The 21,943-nt window shown below is 42.9% G+C and overlaps 1 protein-coding gene across 2 annotated transcripts in view; it reads left to right on the top strand.

The window, feature by feature from the left end:
* The window catches only part of CLRN1 (clarin 1), a gene marked incomplete at both ends in the record, with an annotated part of 44,080 nt that overhangs the window by 4,063 nt on the left and 18,074 nt on the right, over positions 1-21,943 (top strand). Inside the window, one exon of one of the 2 annotated variants that reach the window (XM_080696119.1) lies at positions 21,490-21,669. The exons of the other annotated variant lie outside the window; for it this stretch is intronic. Within the exon in view, the coding sequence (XP_080552245.1) occupies positions 21,490-21,669 (180 nt within the window). The remainder of the gene's footprint in view (positions 1-21,489; positions 21,670-21,943) is intronic. 2 annotated transcript variants of the gene reach the window in all.

Genomic DNA, 21,943 nt, shown 5'->3' with positions numbered 1-21,943 from the left:
TTTTGAGCTCAAAGCATGGGGGTGGGTTTCTGTTTTGGTGGTTTGAAGCATTGTGGAACATCGTCAAAATAGGATATTCTGAAATCATATGATAGTAATCATTCTTTGATATACTGATTTTTCTGTTGCCAAGACAGTTCAATGAGCTGGTAAAAAGAATTTTTTTTGCAGTACTAAGGGTAGAACCTAAGGGCATTTTATTTCCAAGCTATATCTGTAGCCCTATTTTTTATTATTTATTCTGAAACAGGGGCTCACTAAGTTGTGGAGGGTCTCACAAGTTGTTGAGGCTGGACAAAAACCTAGGATCCTCCTGTCTCAGCCTCCCAAGTACTGGGATTACAAGTGTGTGCCGCCATGCCCAGTGGGAATATTTTTTTTTACATGAAAAATAAAATTAACCACTCACGTGTCACAGATTGCAACTCTAGTCATACATTGAAAAGCATTTTTTGGTTTTTTTGGTGGTGATAGTACTGGGGATTGAACACTGGGGCATTCTATCTCTGAGATACACCTCCAGCCCTATTTTACTCTTTTATTTTGAAATAGGATCTCACTAAGTTGCTGAGGCGGCTTGGAACTTTCAATCTTCCTGTCTCAGCCTCCCAATTACTGGGATTATGAGCAGGTGCCACCATGCCGGCTAGAAAGGCATTTTATTTATTTATTTATTTATTTATTTATTTATTTATTTATTTATTTGCGGGTCTGGGGATAGAACCCAGTGGCATTCGACCTTGGAGCTACACCCCCTACCCTATTTTTTTATTCTTTATTTTGAAACCGGGTCTCACTGAGTTGCAGAGGGCCTCACTGAGTAGCTGAGGCTGTCCCAGAACCGCGATCCTCCGGTTTCAGCCTCCCGAATGCTGGGATTATAAACGTGTACCACCCCGCCCGGCTTTAGAAAAACATTTTATTTTGAAGCTCATGATTGAAGAATTATAAAAAGCTTGATAGAAACTTCATACTATAGGAAAATAGTTTTTTTTTTTTTAACCAGATGAGACTTATGATTCAGATTATAGAGAGTGTGTTGAAGCTACTTCAGTGTGTGAGCAGGTGGCTTCTCCAACATCCTTTGGGAAGGAATTGCTGGAACTTGGAGTCTCTGGGACCCAACTGAGAGGCGGCACTCTCCATTCCCACAGTACCCCACAAGCATGCTTCTTGTCTTCTGCTGCCCCAACCTGCCCCAGGGGCCCACTGTTCACCCCCTTGCAGCCCACATCTCTACAATTGCCTTGCACAGCTCAGAAGGGAGGCCCTCTTCCTGATGCGCTGTGCTCTTACCACTTTGGCCTCAGGTACGGCAGGTGTGGGGCGGTGGAGGAAGCCCAGAAAGTTAACCTGGGATGTCCACCTGTTGGAGGAAGAGAAAGAAGTCCTTGTGTCATTTTACCCAGCTGGCCTGGGCCATCTGCCTTTTAAAGCTCAGGGGCCTGTTGCCTATTCTAGCTAGTGATACTGTTGCATCCTAGTTTTCAAAACTGAAAAAATAAAAAGGGCTGGGGGTGTATCTGAGAGGTAGAATGCCCCTGGGTACAACCCCAAGTACCACACACACCTTTCCTTTTCAATGATCCCATTCCCAACAGCTAGTAAAGTCATTGTCCTAAATACCTGTGAGCCCAGGAAAGGACTGACAAGCAGGGCTGCTGCTGATTTTTTTCTTGATGTTTTTAAATTTTAAATGTTTAAAAACTGATGCATAAAAACAAAAATTAGCCAGGTGTGGTGGCGCATGCTTGTAATCCCAGTAATTGGGAGGTTGATACAGAAGGATCATGATTCACAGACAGCCTCAGCTACTTAGACCCTGTTTCAAAAGAAAAAGAATAAAAAATATAGGGCTGGAAGTGTAGCGCAGAGGTAGAATGTCCCTGGGTTTTACAGGGTATTATGTAATATATGTTATATATTATATATCATGCAATATATATTATGCAATATATATTATATATTATTCAATATATTATGTGTCTCTATATATAGTGTAGTGTTTAAATCAAGGTAAGCATATCTATCTCCTCATTGATCATTTTTTTATGGTAAAATCTTCCCAAATCCTTTCTTCCAGGTTTTTATAATATGCTATACATTTATTATTATTTATAGTCACTCCACATCAGCCAGGAACAGAGGTGCATCCCTGTAATCATAATACTTAGGAGGCTGAGACAGGAAGATCATGGTTTGGAGGCCAGCCTTAACAACTTAATGAGATCATGTTTCAAAATAGAAAGGGTCTGGCTGGGTATGGTGGCACATGCTTGCAATTCTAGCACTTGGGAGGCTGAGACAGGAGGATCACAGTTCCAGGACAACCTCAGCTACTTAGTAAGGCCCTCCACAACTTAGTGAGACCCTGTTTCAAAATAAAGAATAAAAAATAGGACTGGGAGTGTAGCTCAGAGGTAGAATGCCCTTGGGTTCCATCCCCAGTAACACAAAACAAAACAACAACAAGAAAATAGAAAGAGGCTGCGGTAATAGCTTAGAGGTAGAATGAACCTGGGTTCAACCTCCAGTTCCAAAAAAGGAAAAGAAAAAAGACAGTGGAGTATCAACTTTTTTTTTTGGTACTGGGGTTCCTGGAAGCCCTCCTACCTCCGGGCTACACTCCCAGACCTATTTTATATTTTTATTTGGAAACAGGGTCTCCTAAGCCAGTGCACGTGGCTGGCTTCGAACCTGCTTGATCCTCCTGTGTCTGCCTCCCAGGCACGGGGATTACAAGCGTGCGCCACCACGCCCGCCGGAGTATCAACTTTAAAGTATTGAAATTATAGCCACCTCACTTTGCAATAGCACACCAGAACTTTTTGTTCCTCTCTAACTGAAATTCAGTCTCTGTTGGCCAACCTCTCCCCATGCTCCGCCCATTCTCCCTAACCTGTGGTAACCACTATTTGACTCTCAATTTCTCACCCTCCTCCTCCTTCTCCTCCTCCTCCTCCTCCTCCTCTTCTTTTTCTTCTCCTCTTCTTTTTTCCTCCTCCTTCCTCCTCCTCTACTTCTTCTTCTTCTTCTTCTTCTTCTTCTTCTTCTTCTTCTTCTCCTTCTCCTTCTCCTTCTCCTTCTTCTTCTCCTTCTCTTCTTCTTTCCTCCTCTTCCTCTTCTTCTTTTTCTTCCTTCTTCCTCCTTCTCCCTCCTCCTCCTCCTCCTCCTCCTCCTCCTCCTCCTCCTCCTTTTTATAATACTGGGGATGGAACACAGGGACACTCTACCTCTGAGCTATACCCCCAGCTCCATTTTTTATTCTTTATTTTGAAACAGGGTCTCACTAAGTTTCAAGGGCCTCACTAAGTAGCTGAGGCTGGGCGTGGACCTGCGATGCCCTTGTCTCAGCCCCTGAGGTACTGGGATGACAATCGTGTGACAGCATGCCTGGCTCCTATTCTCAACTTCTATGAGACCCACTTTTTAAGACTGTGCATACAAGTGAGACCTTGAGGCCCTTGTCTTTCTAGAACTTAACTCTGGCACCTAACTTTCCCTATGGGAGGATGAACCCAAAACTGGTCTCTCAGTTTGTCGCTCTGCTTCTTCCTCTAATTCCTGATGGTGACATCTTTTCCAATGATTTTCAGACATCTCAGAAGAAGCACATGCTCCTCTCAGCTGTTCGTTGATTGGGTGCTCACGGGGCCTAGCATTTAGCATGTATCTCTGGTCCTTCCATGGGAGGGGTCATCATGCTATTTCTCTTGCATAAGATGGAAACTGAAAGCACCAAAATTTCTCCAAGTCTCACAGCCAGTAGGTAGGAGGCCTGGATTCAAATTCAGATGCATAAAACAGATCACACTCTTTCCTTTGCAAAACTCTGATGCCTTAGAATATGTAAAAAAAAAAAAATACACAAAGATGCCAGGTATAGTGGAACAAGCCTGTAATCTCAGTACTTGGGAGACTGAGACAGGAGGACGACAGGTTCAAGGCCAGCCTCATCAATTTAGCAAGACCCTTAGTAACTTAGTGAGGCCTCGTTTCAAAATAAAATATAAAAAGGAATGGGGCTGGTCAGGCGTGGTGGCACATACTTGTAATCCCTGCGCTTGGGAGGCGGAGACAGGAGGATCATGCTGGTTCGGAGCCAGCCATGCTGGCTTAAGACACCCTGTTTCCAAATAAAAAAAAAATAGGTCTGGGAGTGTAGCCCGGAGGTAGAATGGCTTCCAGGAACCCCAGTACCACCAAAAAAAAAAAAAAAAAAAAAAAAAAGGAATGGGGCTGTATCTTAGAGGTAAAATGCCTCTTCATTCAGTCCCTATTACCAACACACACACACACACACACACACACACACACACACACACACACACACGAGAGTGAGTGAGACAGAAACAGAGAGAGATGATTAGCTTTTGGCTTCACCTTTTTTTGAGGTGCTGGGGACTGAACTCTTGTGTGTGTGAACTCTACCAATGGTGAAGTCACCAGTCCTCCTCATCTGTCTTTAAAATAATGTTGATACTTCACAAGAGCTTGTTCTTGTGTATCCATATGATGGTATTTGGCCTTAATATTTGAATTAATTAGTTACTTCTTCATTTCACAATTCAGCACCCAATCTTTAACATTTGGAAGGTAAAGTAGTCTAGGCTAGACTTTTTTATTTTTAATTTTTTATTTTTTGTGGTACTGGGGATGGAACCCAGGGGCCTTCTACCTCCGGGCTACACTCCCAGACCTATTTTTTATATTTTTATTTGGAAACAGGGTCTCTTAAGCCAGTGAGGCTGGCTTCAAACCTGCGCGATCCTCCTGTCTCCGCCTCCCAAGTGCGGGGATTACAAGCGTGTGCCACCACACCCAGCTAGGCTAGACTTTCTAATAATCTAGGTCGAGCAGGTTCTATGCTTCTAGGTAATCTTTGGGTCACCAGTGACATGGTCTTGATGTAGACAGTTTAGGTTTAAGGTAGATATCTGATCGCACTTGTTTAATTGACTAAAGATTACTTCCAACTAGTCTTTGTGGTATGATCCTCAAAGCTAGTTACTTTGACTTGGCATGGTGGCACAGGCTTGTAATCCCAGTACTTGGGAGACTGAGACAGGAAGATCACAAGTTCAGGTCCAGCCTCACACACAAAAAAGTTAAGTTACTTTGATTACGGTTGTGATATTTTTCCATAAAAGTGGCAGACTTTACTAGGGGAACATGAGCAGTTTCAAAACTGAACCAGAGACCAAAAGAAAAACAGGGATGAACACTTGATTCTGTTTAGAAATCAATGTTTTTTTTAATTGGGTATTGAATCTAGGGGCATTCTACCTCCAAGCCATACCTCCAGCCCTATTTAATTTTATTTATTTATTTATTTATTTATTTATTATATCAAGTTTTTTGGATTGAACCCAAGGGCATTCTACCTCTGAGCTATACCCCCAGCCCCCACTTTTTTGTGCGGTACTGGGGATGCAACCCAGGGGCATTCTACCTCTGAGCTACAGCTCCAGCCCTAATTTTTATTCTTTATTTTGAAACAGGGTCTCACTGAGTTGCAAAGGGCCTCACTAAATAGCTGAGGCTGGCTGTATATCTGTAATCCTCCTGTCTCAGCCTCCCAAGTTCTGGGATTACAATCCTGTGCTATCACACCTGACTTTAATTTTTATTTTGGAACAGGATCTCACTAAGTTGCTGAGGGTCTTGTTAATTTGCTGAGGCTGGCCTCGAACCTACCTGTCTCAGCCTCCAAGTACTGGGATTACAGGTGTGGACCACCATGTCTGGTTAAAAAACTGGTGTATTATTAATTGGTGTATTATTAAGAGCTGATGAGAATTGGAGCATCAACTGAAGTCTCATTTTAAAATGAAATGAGCCGGACATGGTGGCGCACGCTTGTAATCCCAGCATTTGGGAGGCCGTGATAAGAGGATTGCGGTTTGAGGGCAGCCTCAGCTACTTAGTGAGGCCCTTTGCAACTCAAGGAGACCCCGTTTCAAAATAAAGAATAAAAATTGGGCTGGGGGTGTAGTTTGGAGGTAGAATGCACCTGGGTTCCATCCCCAGGACTGAAAAAAAAAAAAAAAGAAAGAAAGAAAGAAATAAAAAAGTGGGCAGAAAATATATTAGGGGTTGTGGAAATGTAGAAAGTTACAGGCATATTTTAAAAAATAAAACTCATGTACCTTAAACAATGACAAAGTTGCCTCCCATCTGGTCACACACACTGGGTGTGGAATGATACCCCATTATTGGAGGTAACACAATTGACTACCTGCAGATTTTGTACCTGGCAGACTAATTTATGCAGACTCCGTAGGTCGCTCCCTCTCAGCGTGGTTTAACCGTGGCAAAGCCATCCTCAGGAGTTATTACCCCGACATAATCATACCCCTGTGGATTAAGAGCAGTTAAATGGGTTCTGTTATCGGAGACACATATGTGCCGAAGCAGCTGTCGTCCTAAGCCACCGTGGGCGATTAAGACACACAGACGGGTGGCCTCCGAAGAGGCTCAAGTCAGGTGGAAACGCTTTAGCTAAGAGAAATTCGGGTGAGGTGCTGAGAAAATTGTATTTTAAACGGTTCTAGCCTATCATCAAGCTTCCTCCTTTTAAGCGCCGGGGTCCTGGATTTCATTCTGCCTGACCAGAAGGCTGGCCGGGTCCGGGTGTGGGATTATGGGTGATATTAAGGAAGATGAATGCGTTGCGCTTATGTCAGGGAATGTCTTTGACTGGCTTTTCATAATGACTGGCTGCAGATGGGCTGAGGGCAGTCAGATCAAGAGCATTGCTGGGAAAAGGAGGAAATCGTCGCTCTCATATTCTCTTTCAAGAGAATGAATAGTCGAGCACCAAGGGACCAAATGCTTTTTTTTTTTTTTTAACACACCCTTTTATGTGGAGAAGGACAAGTTAAGAAGGAAAGTAGGGCCTCTGTGGGCGACCTGTGTGGCTTTAATGTGATCAGAATCCTGACATCACCGGGCCAGGCTGCCTCGTTCCGGGCGTGCCACAGATGGCCTTAGCTGTAGCACGTCTGGCCAGATGAAGGCGAGAAGGGTTGATGAGACCCGAACTATTGGGTCAGTGGTCCATGACCCCGGCTGCAGTTTAGAATCACCTGGGGAGGCTTTAAAATGCCTGGTACCAAGGCTGCGATGAAATCTGGCCGCCTGGAGGCAGGGCCGAGCAGCTGGATGGTTTCAGGGATCTAAGATACTGACAAGACTAGGCGTAACCCAGACAGGTAGGATCAGGTGACCGCAGAGGCAGAGGCCCTCAGCAACAGGGATGACGGATGCCACCAGGACGGAAGGCAGGGCTGAGAAGCAGGATTCCGCCCTGTTTCTGTGCGGTTGGGAGGTTTTTCTCAAGCTACAGTCAATCCTTGACTGCATTCCTCCAGCTGTGGGATTCCCAGAGGAGGTATGCATCATCCACACACACCTGTCCCTAAAGAATTAGGAAGCTGATGGGTGAATTTGCAGGCAGAGGCTGAGCACACGTGGCTGTCAGCACCAGATGCTTCTTTCTTTGTAATCTGTCCATTGGTCACAGGAGTGAGCTCCCCAGCTGTCCCAGCCAAAAGGAGTGAGTTCTGCCCTTGACAGAGAGGCCTCCAGCTGCCCAGCCCAGCTTCTCTGCATGGTGAAACCACCTAATGTGCATGCATGCGTGCATATGTATGTGTGTGTGTATGTGTATGTGTGTGTGTGTGTGTGTGTGTGTGTGTGTGTGTGTGCATGGACGTACATGCCCTTGGGATGGAGGGGGCTTGGCAAGAGACCTGAACCATGTTCTCAAACCACTTGATCAGAAACGAGGTTAACATTCTCACCTTCCGCTGCCCCAGGAAAGCGCTCTCCTCCTTCCAGAGAGACTCCCGGGTGCCTCCTCTAGAAGTGTGTTATCAGTCCAAAGATCGTTTTAGACAAGCCAGTAAAGAGCACGTCCAAGGAATTGCACAAGAGAAATAGAATGAGAATGGGAACGATAAATCAGACAGCGAGGAAAGTGTGTGACAGGGATCAAATAAGTAATTAGCTGTAAATCCAAAGTTCCAGGATTATTTATAGCAATAGTCACCCACCTGGTCTGGAGAGAAGAAAAAAAAAGTAAAACGTCTGAGCTACAAGATAGGATGCTTGCCTGAATTTCACAGGCTCCAAGGATTCCTAGTGAGGGGGCTCTTTGGTCCCGATGCCTAGAGATGTGCTCTGACCACCTGTGGGCCCAACGGCTGTCACTCACCCTGGTGATCGATCCTGAGACTTGGAAATACGACACACTCACCACACTGACTTCCCAGAAGCACATACCTCCTGCTGTTCTCATCAGGTTAAAAAAATATTTAGGCAATTACTTCAATTTTGAAAAACAGCTTCCAATAAATGATCTCATTTATATTTCTCATAAGCTCTGTGACATTTCTGGTTTTAATTTTAGTTTTAATTGGCACAGGATGGCTGTACATATTCTTGGGGTATGAAGGGATGTTTCAATATATGTATGGATTGTAAAATGATCAAATCAGGTAATTAGCCTATCTATCGCCTTAAACATCTTATCAATCATCTCTCTGTAACCAAACATTCAAATTTCTCTCATATATATATATATATATATATATATATATATATATATATATATAATTTTTTTTTAGGTTCTGGAGATTGAACCCAGGGGCATTCTACCTCTGAGCTATACTCCAGCTTCTTTTTAATTTTATTTATTTATTTATTATTATTATTATTAGTGGTACTAGGGATGGAACCCAAAGGCCTTCTACCTCCTGGCTACACTCCCAGACCTATTTTATATTTTATTTGGAAACAGGGTCTCGCCAAGTTGCTAAGAGCCTCACTACGTAGCTGAGGCTGGCTTTGAACCTGCATAATCTTCCTGTCTCAGCCTCCCAAATGCGGGAATTACAAGCACGTGCCACCATGCCTGGCGTTTATTCTTTATTTTAAAACAGTGTCTCACTAAGTTACAGAGGGCCTCACTAAGTAGCTGAGGCTGGCCTTGAACCTGAGATCCCCTGTCTCAGCCTCCCAAGTACTGGAATTACAAGCATGCATGCCCCACCACACCCAGCTTCTTCTAGACATTTTAAAGTAGACAACATACTATTTTAAACTAGGGTCTCCCTACCAGGTAATAGAACTCAGAACTTAATTCTCCCACTTAACTGTAACTTCTACCTGTCGTCCATCCCCTTCCCTCAAACCTCTTCCGCAGCAACTGCTAACCACTATTCTACTCACCACTCAGTGAGATCAACCCTCTTACTATCCAACTTTACAGCTAAGGACCCGAGATGGTCAGAGACCCAGATGCATAATAAATGGCAAAATCAGATAGGTAAAAGACTAACATAAATAATGAATCTCCACAGATAACCAATCTTAGTTATCTGTTGGATGGAAAATCTTGTTTCTCTGGTTCTGGTGTGTGTTACCTATTTCTTCTTTGTAGTTAATCTCTTTGAGTATTTTCTCTAGCGCTGGTTTTGAAGACATAAATTCCTTCAGTTTCTGTTTGTCATGGAAGCTTTGTATTTCTCCATTTAATTTGATAGAAAGTTTTGCTGGATAGGAAATTTTTGGCTGGAAGTTGTTTTCTTTCAGAGTTTGGAATATGTTACTCCAAGCCCTTCTGGCTCTCATGACTTGGTTTGGGAAGTCTGGAGTGATTCTAATTGGTTTGCCTCTGAATGTCACTTGGCCCTTTGTTTTTGTTGCCTTTAAGATTCTCTGCTTGGCTTCCACATTGGTCATTTTGACAATTATGTGGCGTGGGGATCCTCTTCTCCGATCCTGTCTAAAGGGAGTTCTATAAGTTTCCTGGACCTGTGTATCAACCTCTTGCTCTATGTTTGGAAAATTTTCTGCTATTACTTCCTTGAAGAGATTGTTGATCCCTTTGGTTTCACTTTCTTTTCCCTCCTCTATTCCAATTATTCTTAGGTTAGCTCTCTTAAGATGGGCCCATATTTCTTCAATGTCAGATTCCTGCTGTTGGATATTTTTTTCTAGATTAGAAACTATGCGTTCATTTTTGGATTGCTCATCTTCTAAGAGCGAGATTCTGTTCTCCATGTGGTCTAATCGGTTGTTTGTGCTTTGAATTGAGGCCTTTACTTCATTAATTGCATCCTTTATCTCTTTTTGGCTCTCTCTGAGTTCTTTTCAAAATCAGACGACTCCAGATCTTTCCCAACTTCAAAAGCTATACTCTGGCCTCTCAGCTAAGGCATGGTGGTGATTTTTGTTCCCCTCATACCAGCAGCTTCTCCCTTTTTGTTTTGTTGTTAGGTTATAGTTCAATTATCTATTATTCCTCATTAATGACATTAAATGTAGATTCAGATTAGATTACTAACTCCCATCTTAAGGATTGTAAGATAAGCGATATGCCTGTTAGGCTGAAATCAATAATAGATAAAAGGATAACAAAGTTTCAGGATAAAATATAACACAACCTAGTAGATAGAAAAACTAATTTTTAAGTCAACTGAAATGAAAGCCATACATTTAGAGATATCAAATAAAACATGGATTAATAGCAAGCAATAAAGACACATATTTAGCAGTTAGCAAAAACAAGTGCTGTTACCTTATTCTTATTTTCCTCCAATGACCTATTGAAAACGGCATGACTTCACATGAAAGACACAAATTATGTGTAAGTTAAAGAGTATATCTAATCTACCCCCAGCTCCTTCCCTGAATGCCTGTCCTATGCCTTTGTTTTCTGCTAAACTCCAAGAATATGTGAGGAATTAGAAAGGATACTTGTTCAACAACTCAGAATCTACCTGAAGTGTTTTTAAATAACCATTTGGGCCAGACGTGGTGGCGCATGCTTGTAATCCCAGTACTTGGGAGGCTGAGACATGAGGATCTGAGTTTGGCAAAGCCTCAGCTCTTTAATGAGGCCCTCTGCAACTTAGTGAGACCCTGTTTCAAAATAAAAAATAAAAAATTAGGCTGGGAGGGTAGCTTGGAGGTAGAATGCCCCTGGATTCAATCCCCAGCACCACACCACACACACAAACACACACACACACAACCATTTAAAAGAGCTGTACAACTGTTAGCAGTCAGGATGGGCTCGGTTGTAGTTTTATAACAAGTAAGTTCAGACTGCATTGGTTTAAATAGCAAGGATGTGATGTGTTTCTTACTTACAGTAAGTATTTCTCAAGTAGTTATATTTCTAATCCAAGACCCTGCCTCCAGTGATAGTTATTGTAACAGAGACCAGGAGATATAGAGCGCATTTTACTGGCAATTAAATTCTTTGACCTGAAATTCACACCATCCACTCCCACATGCATTTGTGTGTGTGGGGGGGGGGGTAAGGGGGATGGAACCCAGGGGCATTCTACCTCCGAGCTACACCCCCAGCCCTATTTTTTATTCCTTATTTTGAAACAGGGTCTCACTGAGTTGCAAAGGGCCTCACTAAGTAGCTGAGTCTGTCTGAGAACCGCCATCCTTCTGTCTCAGCCTCCTGAATGCTGGGATTACAAGCGTGCACCACCATGCCCGGCTCCACAAGCATTTGCTCAGGGTATATTGTGCAGCAGCATCTAACTTCAGAGAAGCCAAGCCCAGAATGAGGAAGAAAGAGCCAAGCCCCAGATGGTTGAATAGCACTAATTTCCATCACAGTTATTGTGTATGTTCAGACAACTCCAAGGAAAGCTTTCTCTAATGGGGGCAACAAGGCACAGGAACTTAGGCAGAAAGCTCCAGAGAATGAGCCAGGCGTCCCTAGATTGTAAGGAAGGAGCCTCCCAAGTACAAGAACAGCATGAGCAGAGTTCAGAGGTTGTGTGGGAGAGAGGGTGACGGGGCTGGGGCTGGGGAGGACCGCAGCAACGGGACGTGCCAGGCCTCGCTTGCCCCACCAAAGACAATGAGTTTTGTCTTGTGGCAAAGTAAAGCCATTTGAAGAAGTTAAAGTGTGTGGCTGGGCAGAAGATGAATGGGAAGAAGAATGGGGGAGGAAAACGGGGTCTGAACATCAACAGAGTAATGGAAAGGAAGGGGAATGTCTTCAAAATGTTCAGAATCAGAATCCAGCAGAACTCGGTGATAGACGATAAACCCCAAATTTCTGCTGGGTGCAGTTTTTTGTGTTTTTGTTTGTTTGTTTGTTTTTTGCAGTACTGGGGATGGAACCCAGGGACATTCTACCTCTAAGCTACATGCCCAGCCCTGTTTTTTATTCTTTATTTTGAAACAGGGTCTCACTGAGTTGCCTCACTAATTGCAGACTCAGGACCGAGGTATGGCAGCCTGTGTGTGTGTGTGTGTGTGTGTGTGTGTGTGTGTGTGTGTGTGTTACTGGGGGTGAAACTCGGGGGCACTTTCTGTGCATAGAAGCAAGCAGTGTGGATTTCCGTGTGTGTGTGTGTGTGTGTGTGTGTGTGTGTGTGTGCGCGCGCGCGGCAACTTGGGGATGTTCTATCTCTGAGCTATACCCCCAGCCCTATTTTTTTATTCTTTATTTTGAAACAAGTTCTCACTAAGTTGCAGAGGACCTTACTAAGTTGCTGAGGCTGTCTGAGAACCCAGATCCTCCTGTCTCAGCCTCCCAAGTACTGGGATTACAAGTGTGCGCTACCACGCCCGGGTTTGGGTGACTTGAGTGTCATTCATTCTGCTACTGGGAGAGTGAACCCAATAACTATTTTCTTCTAGCTCTCCATCCTTGCCAGACTCTGTTTCTAGTCTGCAGGGGGAGGGAATGGAGATATGAACCCGGGTTGAAAAAGCAGAGTGTAATGTATGTGTCACCAAATATCAGTCATGTTCTTTAGGTTACCTTCTGACTATACCTATAGACCTCATATTTTTTTAGAAAGTGTGTTGACCCTGGTAATTTTTCCCCTGGGAATTCATACTAAAAGGTTATTCCCATTCGTAGCCACCCATCGATAAGAAAGAAGAAGGAATGAGCTGAAGGATGCTCATGGCAACACGAGCTATAACCCTGAACCAATGGACCCATGTCGCTCTCTAAATGATGGCTACAAGAGACTACATGTACAACTGCAAAAATGCTCACGTTCTGAGCTGAAAGAACAGAGTGCAACCCCAGAACTGCATGATATGATAGTCATATCAAAATAAATGTGAAGACAGGCAAAGATTCGAAAGGAAAAAAATGAAGGGAAATCTTGCTTTTTAGATTGGTAGGGCTGTGAGTGAACTTCTTACTTAAAATTTAATTTTATTGACTGAATGCTCTTCAGCAGAGAAATAAAAAGCATCCCTATAGACAGTTTGACCTTTGGACTAATTAGCAGAGCCAGGGTGCAGAGCAAGACCATCTTCCTCCAGTCCTCCTACCCTGCTAACAAAAAGTCCTTTGTCACATTCAGGTTTGAGATGAACTCTTTTTTTTTTTTTTTCTGAATCCCAACCTTTAAATCCATTATTAAACAGTGGCTGGTTTCCATGTAATAAGTTGACAATCCCCCAAGTATGTTGGATTAAAAATTCCTTTTTAATAAAGGGATTTGAAATTCCATTGCAGCCTCCAACCCAAGTCTTTGAGCTTCTAAAACCAAAATAGAAGAAAATGAAGAACACACAGGGTTCAACCAGCCCCTCCGACTACTACTCTATTTCACCTTCGACACCTGGATGCTTCTCAAACCTCCTTCCATTTGACTTGTCACCCCTGACCCCAGAATAACCCACAGCACGGTCCACGGTGAGACTTTCACCTGACGGACAGGTTCTGCTTCTTAACCAGAGACCCACCACTCTTCACACTGTCGGGTCTCTGCTTCTCTGGCCTTGAGGCCTCCAAGGGATGGTCTGTTCCTCTTCCCACCACCCTGTCCCCCTCACCATTGCCCCATTGATGACATCCCATCTGGCCCGTTGGCTTCCACTGAGAAACCCCAGCCGGGCTAAGCTCATCCATCCCTGAGCCGGGTGTGGTGGTGCACACCTGGAATCCCAGGACGTGGGAAGCTGAGACAGGAGATTCTATTAAAAGCCATAATATTGGACAGAGCTGTGAGTAAAGAGGAAAGAGGAGGGACAAAAACTGAGTTGACCCCAGGTGATGAACCAAAAAAGGACCCACAGAGTATTGGGGTATTTGGAAGGCAGGGGAAGAGAGAATTCCCAGGGACTGAGCCGCTGTGGCAAAATGGGCCAGGAAGGTGGGGATAGAGAGTTGATTAGCATCTGAGTGTGATGGCACACATCTGTAATCCCAGCTACTCAAGAGGCTGAGGCACGAGGATCGCAAGTTCTAGAACAGCCTGGGCAGCTTAGTGAGATCTTTCTAATTATTATTATTATTATTATTATTATTATTATTATTATTATTATTATTTTGCAGTACTGGGGATTGAACCCAGGGGTATTCTACCTCCAAGCTACATCCCCGGCCCTATTTTCTATTCTTTATTCTGAAACTGGGTTGCAAAGGGCCTAAATAGCTGAGGCTGGTCACGAACTGTGATCCTCCTGTCTCACCCTCCTGAATGCTGGGATTGCAAGTGTGCACCACCACACCCGGCTGAGCGAGACCCTTTCTCAAAATAAAAAATAAAAGGGACTGGGGGTAGAGGGCTCAGAGATAGAGGGCTCCTGGGTTCAATCCACAGAAGAAGGAAGGAAAGAAGAAAGAAAAGAAGGGAGGGAGGCAGGGAAGGAAGGGAAGGGAAGAAGGAAGAGAGGGAGGGAGGGAGGAAGGAAGAGAGTGAAGGACGGAGATTGATCGGCATCTTGGAGCTCGTTGATGCCATGGGAGAGGCGCTGGGGCAGATTCAGGAGAGAAAAGGGATAGAGGACGGACACTGAGAACACAGTTAACTCCACGAGGAGTTCTGCTCTAAGGGAAAAGAGGAGGGGGCAACAGGTGGAGGAAAACATCAAAGAGATTTTTTTTTGTTTGTTTTTGTTTCTTTGCGGTACTGGGGATGGAACCCAGGGACATTCTACCTCCAAGCTACACTCCCAACCCTATTTTTTGTTTTTTGTTTTTTGGGTTTTTTTTTTTTTTTTTTTTTTTTGGTGGTACTGGGGTTCCTGGAAGCCCTTCTACCTCCGGGCTACACTCCCAGACCTATTTTTACATTTTTACTTGGAAACAGGGTCTCCTAAGCCAGCGTGCGTGGCTGGCTTCGAACCTGCGCGATCCTCCTGTCTCTGCCTCCCAAGCGCGGGGATTACAAGCGTGCGCCACCACACCCAGCCCAGCCCTATTTTTGATTCTTTTTATTTTGAAACAAGGTCTCACTGAGTTGCAGAGGACCTCACTAAGTAGCTGAGGCTGTCCTCAAACCACGATCCTCCTGTCTCAGCCTCCCAAATACTGGGATTACAAGAGTGTGCCACCACGCTTGGCTAACAGATTTTTTTTTAAATTGACACATATGTCAGCATGTCTGTGCACTGAGGGGACCAGCCCAGAGGAGTGGGAGAAACTGAAGATGGTAGAGAGGACGGGAGGATCCCTCAGCAGCATCTTCAAGGGGCCAGGGTGGGTCCTGAGCTGAGACTGGCCTTAGGGAGCGCAGCTCAGGAGACCTCGCAGGGTACCTGCCAGGTGTCGGGCTCTGCATGCGCTGATGGCTGTTAGGGAGTCCTGGTTCGACAGAAAAGCAGTGCCAGTCAATTTCTTAGACAAAGAAATCAAGGTTTCTAGAGCTCACAGCAAGAAAGAAAATCAGAACGTAAAACTCCTTAGTCTAATTGCAAATGCCTGGTCCTTTCCCAGGCTGCTTTATCATCACTGGGCGAGGGAAACAGAACCTATTACTGTTGGAGGCCAGCATTCTGGACCAGAAGGTGGGGTGCTGGACTCTTGCCACAGCGCCCCTTTTCTTGACTCAGCCCCTCCCTATTTATGCCACGTGGCCATCTCTTCTAGACCACAGGAAAGAGTAAGTACAGGACTTACTCCTCCTACTCTGTTCTGTTTTCAGTCCGGCTTATTGAGGTAAAATGTCTACGCAATAAAACTCACCCTTTTTAAAGTTCAGGTCTATAAATTTTGATGGATGCATGCAGGTGTGTGCTGACTACCACCATTGAGACGGAATCGTTTCTTCACCCTTGAAAGTTTTACAGGTGCCCTTTGTGGTCAGTCTCCTCCCGTGGCCCCGGCCCCCAGGCCACGGCTGATCTCCTCTCTGTCCTAATTGTTTCACTTTTTGCAGAATGTCATGCATTTAAGGTCATACAGTACGTGGCCTCTGGAATCCAATTTCTTTAACTTAGCCCAGTGCATCTGAGATCTATCTGTGTTATTGTGTGTAGTCGGAGTCTATTTCTTTTTATTTTGGGGTAGGATTTTTATTACATGGATGAGCCACAAGTCATTTATCCATTTATATTAAATTATTTTCAGGTTTGGGTGAATATGAATAGAGCCACTGTATGTATTTGTATATAGATTTTTATGTAGACATATGTTTTTCAATTCTTCTAGGTAAATGCCTAGGAATGAGACTGCTGGGACATTTAAGTCTATATAGAGCCTTTTAAATTCTGGAACAACTGGATAGCCATATACACACAAAAAATTAACCTTGACTGAAAATTGTGCTTTGAACACACAAAAGAACCTCAAAACTCAAAATAGATCACAGACTATTGCAAGCCTAGAACTAAGAAGAAAAACAAGGCATAAAATATTTGTGACCTTGTGTTAGTCAAAGGCTTCTCAGATTTGACATGTAAAACATGATACATAAAAGAATAAAATTGATAAATCGGATTTCATAAAAATAAGAACTGTTCTTCAAAAGACACCGATAAGAGAATGAAAAGACACACCACAGACTTGGAGAAAATATTTGTAAATTTCCTGTCTGATAAAGAACTTGTATCCAGTATGCATAAAGACTTCTCAAAACTCAATAATAAACAATCCAATAAAAAGCACACAAAAGATAAGAACAGACACATCACCAAAAATGATCTATGTAGCACAAACAGGCTCACGAGAAGAGACTTCATTAGTCATTTGGGAAATGCGAATTCAAGCTACAGCGAGATGAACTACACGTCTCTTAAATGGCTACAGTTTTAAAAATCCTGCCAAGTACCCACAAGAATGTAAAACCCCATGGCTGGTGGGAAGGGGGAAAGGGCAGATGCCTTGAGAAGCAGGTAGCATTCTTTATAAAGGGAGAATTTTTTGCTGTGTTAATTTTACTTTAATCTTTAAAAAACGAGGCAGGGTAGGGGGAGTAAAAGCAAAGGCAGCAACCCCGCTGTATAACTTTGGAAGTGACTTCTCTGTGCCTCTGTTTACTAAAATCCATATCAAAGATAAAATAGCGCCTTCTCCATATTGTGGTAAGAGCAGAATGTGTTCACTTATGTAATATATGGAAAGTAGTTGGACCATAGCAGATGCTATATAATTATTGGGTTTTATTTTCATATCATTATTACTTATATACTGCTCTTTGAAGATGTTTGGTAGTAATGGAGAGAAGTGTGGTCAGGGTTTGGGAGATACGTTGGCTCATAAAGGAGGAAATCATCAATCAGAGGGTGAAGCAAGGGAGAGCTACTGGACACACAGACGGATGCCTGGTACTCACGCGGCGGGGCTGCCCATCTTAATAAATAGTTTCCTTTCACTGTCAAAGCTAATCAAGTTCTTTCTTTCTTTCTTTCTTTCTTTCTTTCTTTCTTTCTTTCTTTTTTTTTTTTTTTTTGTGGTACTGGGAGTAGAACCCAGGGGCTTTCTACCTTTGGGCTACACTTCCAGACCTATTTTATATTTTATTTGGAAACAGGGTCTCACTAAGTTGCTGAGAGCCTCACTAAATAGCTGAGGCTGGCTTCGAACCTGTGCAATCCTCCTGTTTCAGCCTCCCAAGCATGGGGATTACAAGCATGTGCCACCATGCCTGGCTAAAATTTTTTTTTTTTTTTTTTTTTTTTTTGTGGTACTGAGGTTCTTGGAAACCCTTCTACCTCCGGGCTACACTCCCAGACCTATTTTTTTTTTTTTTTTGAAACAGGGTCTTTTAAGCCAGTGCAGCTGGCTTTGAACCTGCTTGATCCTCCTGTCTCTGCCTCCCAACCGCGGGGATTACAAGCATGCGCCACCACGCCCAGCTTATCAAGTAGTTTCTAAAGGGCAGAAATGACTTTCTGGATTAATGACAGCTCCTCCATGGATCTAAATGTTCAAATCCTTTTTCTAGGTTGTAACACTAACCTTAAAGGAACAGAAAGACCAAATGAACCTATGAACCTACCTCCCGACACATGCGCTGCAGTATCATTACTGAAGCTCCTCTGATTTTTTATTTATTTATTTATTTATTTATTTATTTTTGTGGTATTGGGGTTGGAACCCAGGGGCCTTCCACGTTCGGGCTACACTCCCAGACCATTTTATATTTTATTTGAAAACAGAGTCTCACCACCACACCCAGCCCATCTAACTCATTTCTAACAGATAAGAACACATGCCTGTAACTCCGGAACTTATGAGGCTGGGACAGGAGGATCACAGGTTTGCCTCAGCAAATTAGTGAGGCCCTCAGCTTAGTGAGAACCCATTTCAAAATAAAAAATAAAAAAATAGGGCTGGAGGGGTAGTTCAGAGGTAGAATGTCCTTGGGTTTAATCTCCAGTACCACAAAATAAAATATAAACAAAACACACGAAACCACGGTACCATTAACATAATCAACAACATCAATAATAACTCTAAAATATCATGCAATACCCAGACCTGTTCCATTCTCCCTGGTTATCTCCAAATTGTCTTTTAGTATATGGCTTGTTCAAATCACAAGGAGAGCCACAATCTTCCTGATGCTGTATTTGGCTAATATGTCTCTTATGCTTTTTTTACTCTGTAACAGTTGCAAGAATTTTGTCCTTTTAATTATAAAGAGACATTTATGAACAGAGAATGCTTGCAGCAAGATAAAATGTTTTCTTTCCAAATACTACAAATACGTGTGCAGTGAAATGTCCCTGTCTCTCTCCTTTGAAGCCACGTTACCAGTTTCATGTGCAGCCTTCTACAAATACACACGCCATGCTCTGAGGCTGCTGCAGTGTGGTTGGGAAGAGCGAGGACCTGAGTTCAAATCCCTGTTCTGCCACTTTTTATTAAGAATAAACCTTGGGCATAGATCATAGAGACTCTGTCTCGGTATTTGTCTCATAGGGTTGTTGAGGGAAATTAATCAGATAAGCGCTTACATAATTGTTTGCTATTATATGCAACTCCTTCCCCCACTCGGCTTTTCTCCAAAGGGCAGGGTGATGTACATTTCTCTTTGTTTATTTGGTGTTTTTTTCCATCTAACATCACATTTTGATGATAATTCTACATCTGTTCTTATAGATTTGCTTCATTCTTAGTAATCCATAAGATCTCATCTTATGGATGCGCTATTGCTAGACATATACATTATTTCCAATCTTTTGTTATTACCAAAAATGCTGCCGTGAATCTCCCTGTAATACTTTATAGTATGTGCAAAAACGCTCACAGGATAAACTCTTCCGAGTGAAATCACTGAGCTAAAGAGTATATGCATTGGAACACTTTATAAATAATCACCAACGACCTGGAAGTTGTATTAACTTACACGCCCAAGGAAAACACATGAGACTTTCTGACCTTCCCTCCCAGCTAACGTGGGATAGTGCGAAATGTTTTGATCTTTGCAAACGTGGCTTGTGGAAAATGGCATTTCATCATTTTAATGTATATTTCTCTTATTACGAGAGGTAAAGGAAATGTAGCGCAACTAAACCTCGGTGGTCATATGACCTAGCAACTCCATGGGGATTCAGGAAAAAATTGTACCTTCTAATAAGAAAACGGCGTGTGCAACAGAGGGGAGGCATCAAGAGTGACCATCTTTGGAGATTTATTTATTCATCTACTTGCCAATTGTCTATTCTCACTAGGTTTATAAGCTCTAAGAGACAACAGGGATCTTGCCTGTCTTTTTTTGTTGTTATGTCTCTATTTCCAGCAGCTAGGACAATGCCCAGCACCCAAGAGGTGCTCAATAAACAACATAAGCACTTCGTAAATGCTTGGAAACTAAAATGAACTGAACCAACTTCTCCAGGCTTGTCCTGCCAGTGGATAGTAAGCACGGCCTGATGCCGCAGATACAAAAAATCCTACATTTATAAAGTATTTAATTTCCTCTGCAGATAAGAAAAACTTGCCTTGAACACAAAATCTAAAAATAGATTTGGTGCAATTTCTTTTCCCTTTCTTTCTTTCTTTCTTTCTTTCTTTCTTTCTTTCTTTCTTTCTTTCTTTCTTTATTTGGGTCTGGGGATGGAACCCAGGGGCTTTCGACCTCCGAGCTATTCCCCTGCCCTATTTTCTATTCTTTATTTTGAAACAGAGTCTCACTGAGTTGCCGAGGGCCTCACTAATTAGCTGAGGCTGCCCATGAACCTGGATCCTCCTGTCTCAGCCTCCTGAATGCTGAGATTACAAGTGTGCACCACCACGTCCGGCTCTGGTGTGTTTTCTAAATGGAAACTATTACTTGTAGCACCAGAAATTATTTTCCATAGCTTTGTGCTACATTAAAATAATGAAGTTGACTGAAAATACCCCCCCCTTTTTGGTGGTACTGGGGTTCCTGGAAACCCTTCTACCTCTGGGCTATACTCCCAGATCTATTTTTTATATTTTCTTAATTTGGAAACAAGGTCTTCTAAGCCAGCACGGCTGGCTTCAAACCTGCGCAATCCTCCTGTCTTCACCTCCCAAGTGCGGGGATTACAAGCGTGCGCCACCACGCCCGACAAAATACCCCATTCTTTAATCTTGGAATGGGCTAGAAATAATTTTTTTGTATTCACTTTTTAAAAAAATATATAACTCCTGTTGTTTGATTTCCCCAAATATCCCTAAACTTAAACTGTCATTTTGAGGTAAAGAAGATTAAAAAAAAAATTATTGGGAAATGGTATTAAAAGTTTGGTGACCAGTCAGGCATGGTGGTGCATGCTTGTAATCCCAGCATTTGGGAGGCTGAGACAGAAGGATCACAGTTTGAGGCCAGCTTCAGCTACATAGTGAGGTTATCTGCAACTCAGTGAGAACCTGTTTCAAAATAAAGAATAAAAAGTAGGGCTGGGGGTGTAGCTTGGAGGTAGAATGCCCCTGGGTTCCATCCCCAGGACCGCAAAAAAGGAAAAAAAGTTTGGTGACCAAACTGTACAGTTTTGATTTACAAAGCCAATCCTCATTTATTTAAGTAATTACATATGACCGAGGGAAGGAAAAAAAAAATCTTCTCACGTCTCCCATTTGTCAGTTTTTACCGGTGAATTCTGCACAATGATCCCACCTTTAAATCGTTTTTGTAAACTCCTCGTAAATTAGTGAGAATATATTCACTCATAGAATTTCAGTGATTTTTTTCAATGAAATAAAAGAAACAGGAAGAGGGATTTAAGTTTTAAAATTACACTTGCGGATGATCCATAGTGAAATTCTTCTAATCCTCGTTTCATCTTCAGTCTTCCCAGACTTGCTCAAAGCCATCCCGGTGAGCATCCACGTCAACGTCATTCTCTTCGGCACAATCCTCGTCCTTTTAACCATGGTGGGCACAGCTTTCTTCATGTACAACGCCTTTGGCAAGCCCTTTGAAGCTCTGCATGGTCCACTTGGGTTGTATCTTTTGAGCTTTATTTCAGGTAAGTACAGACCTCTACCTCGAATACAAATGAGCTTCTCAGTGTGTCAAAAGATGTTCTACCTAAATATATACCTGGGTGTTCACTGTAGTATTATATGTGATAGCAAAAAGTAGAGAAACACTGTAATTATCTGACAATATAAAACGCAGCAAATAAGTTACAGTAGTCTATATGAATGACTATGATGGCAACATCAAATTATAGCTTTGAAAATAATCAGGAGGATAAATGCTTGTATCAATCTTAAGTGAAAAAGGAAGAAAGATTATGT

Source organism: Muscardinus avellanarius, assembly GCF_963383645.1.
Source record: "Muscardinus avellanarius genome assembly, chromosome: 5".
NCBI classification, from domain to species: domain Eukaryota; kingdom Metazoa; phylum Chordata; class Mammalia; order Rodentia; family Gliridae; genus Muscardinus; species Muscardinus avellanarius.
The sequence above is the reverse complement of the archived record's forward strand: the minus strand, read 5'-3'. Positions and strand labels throughout refer to the sequence as shown.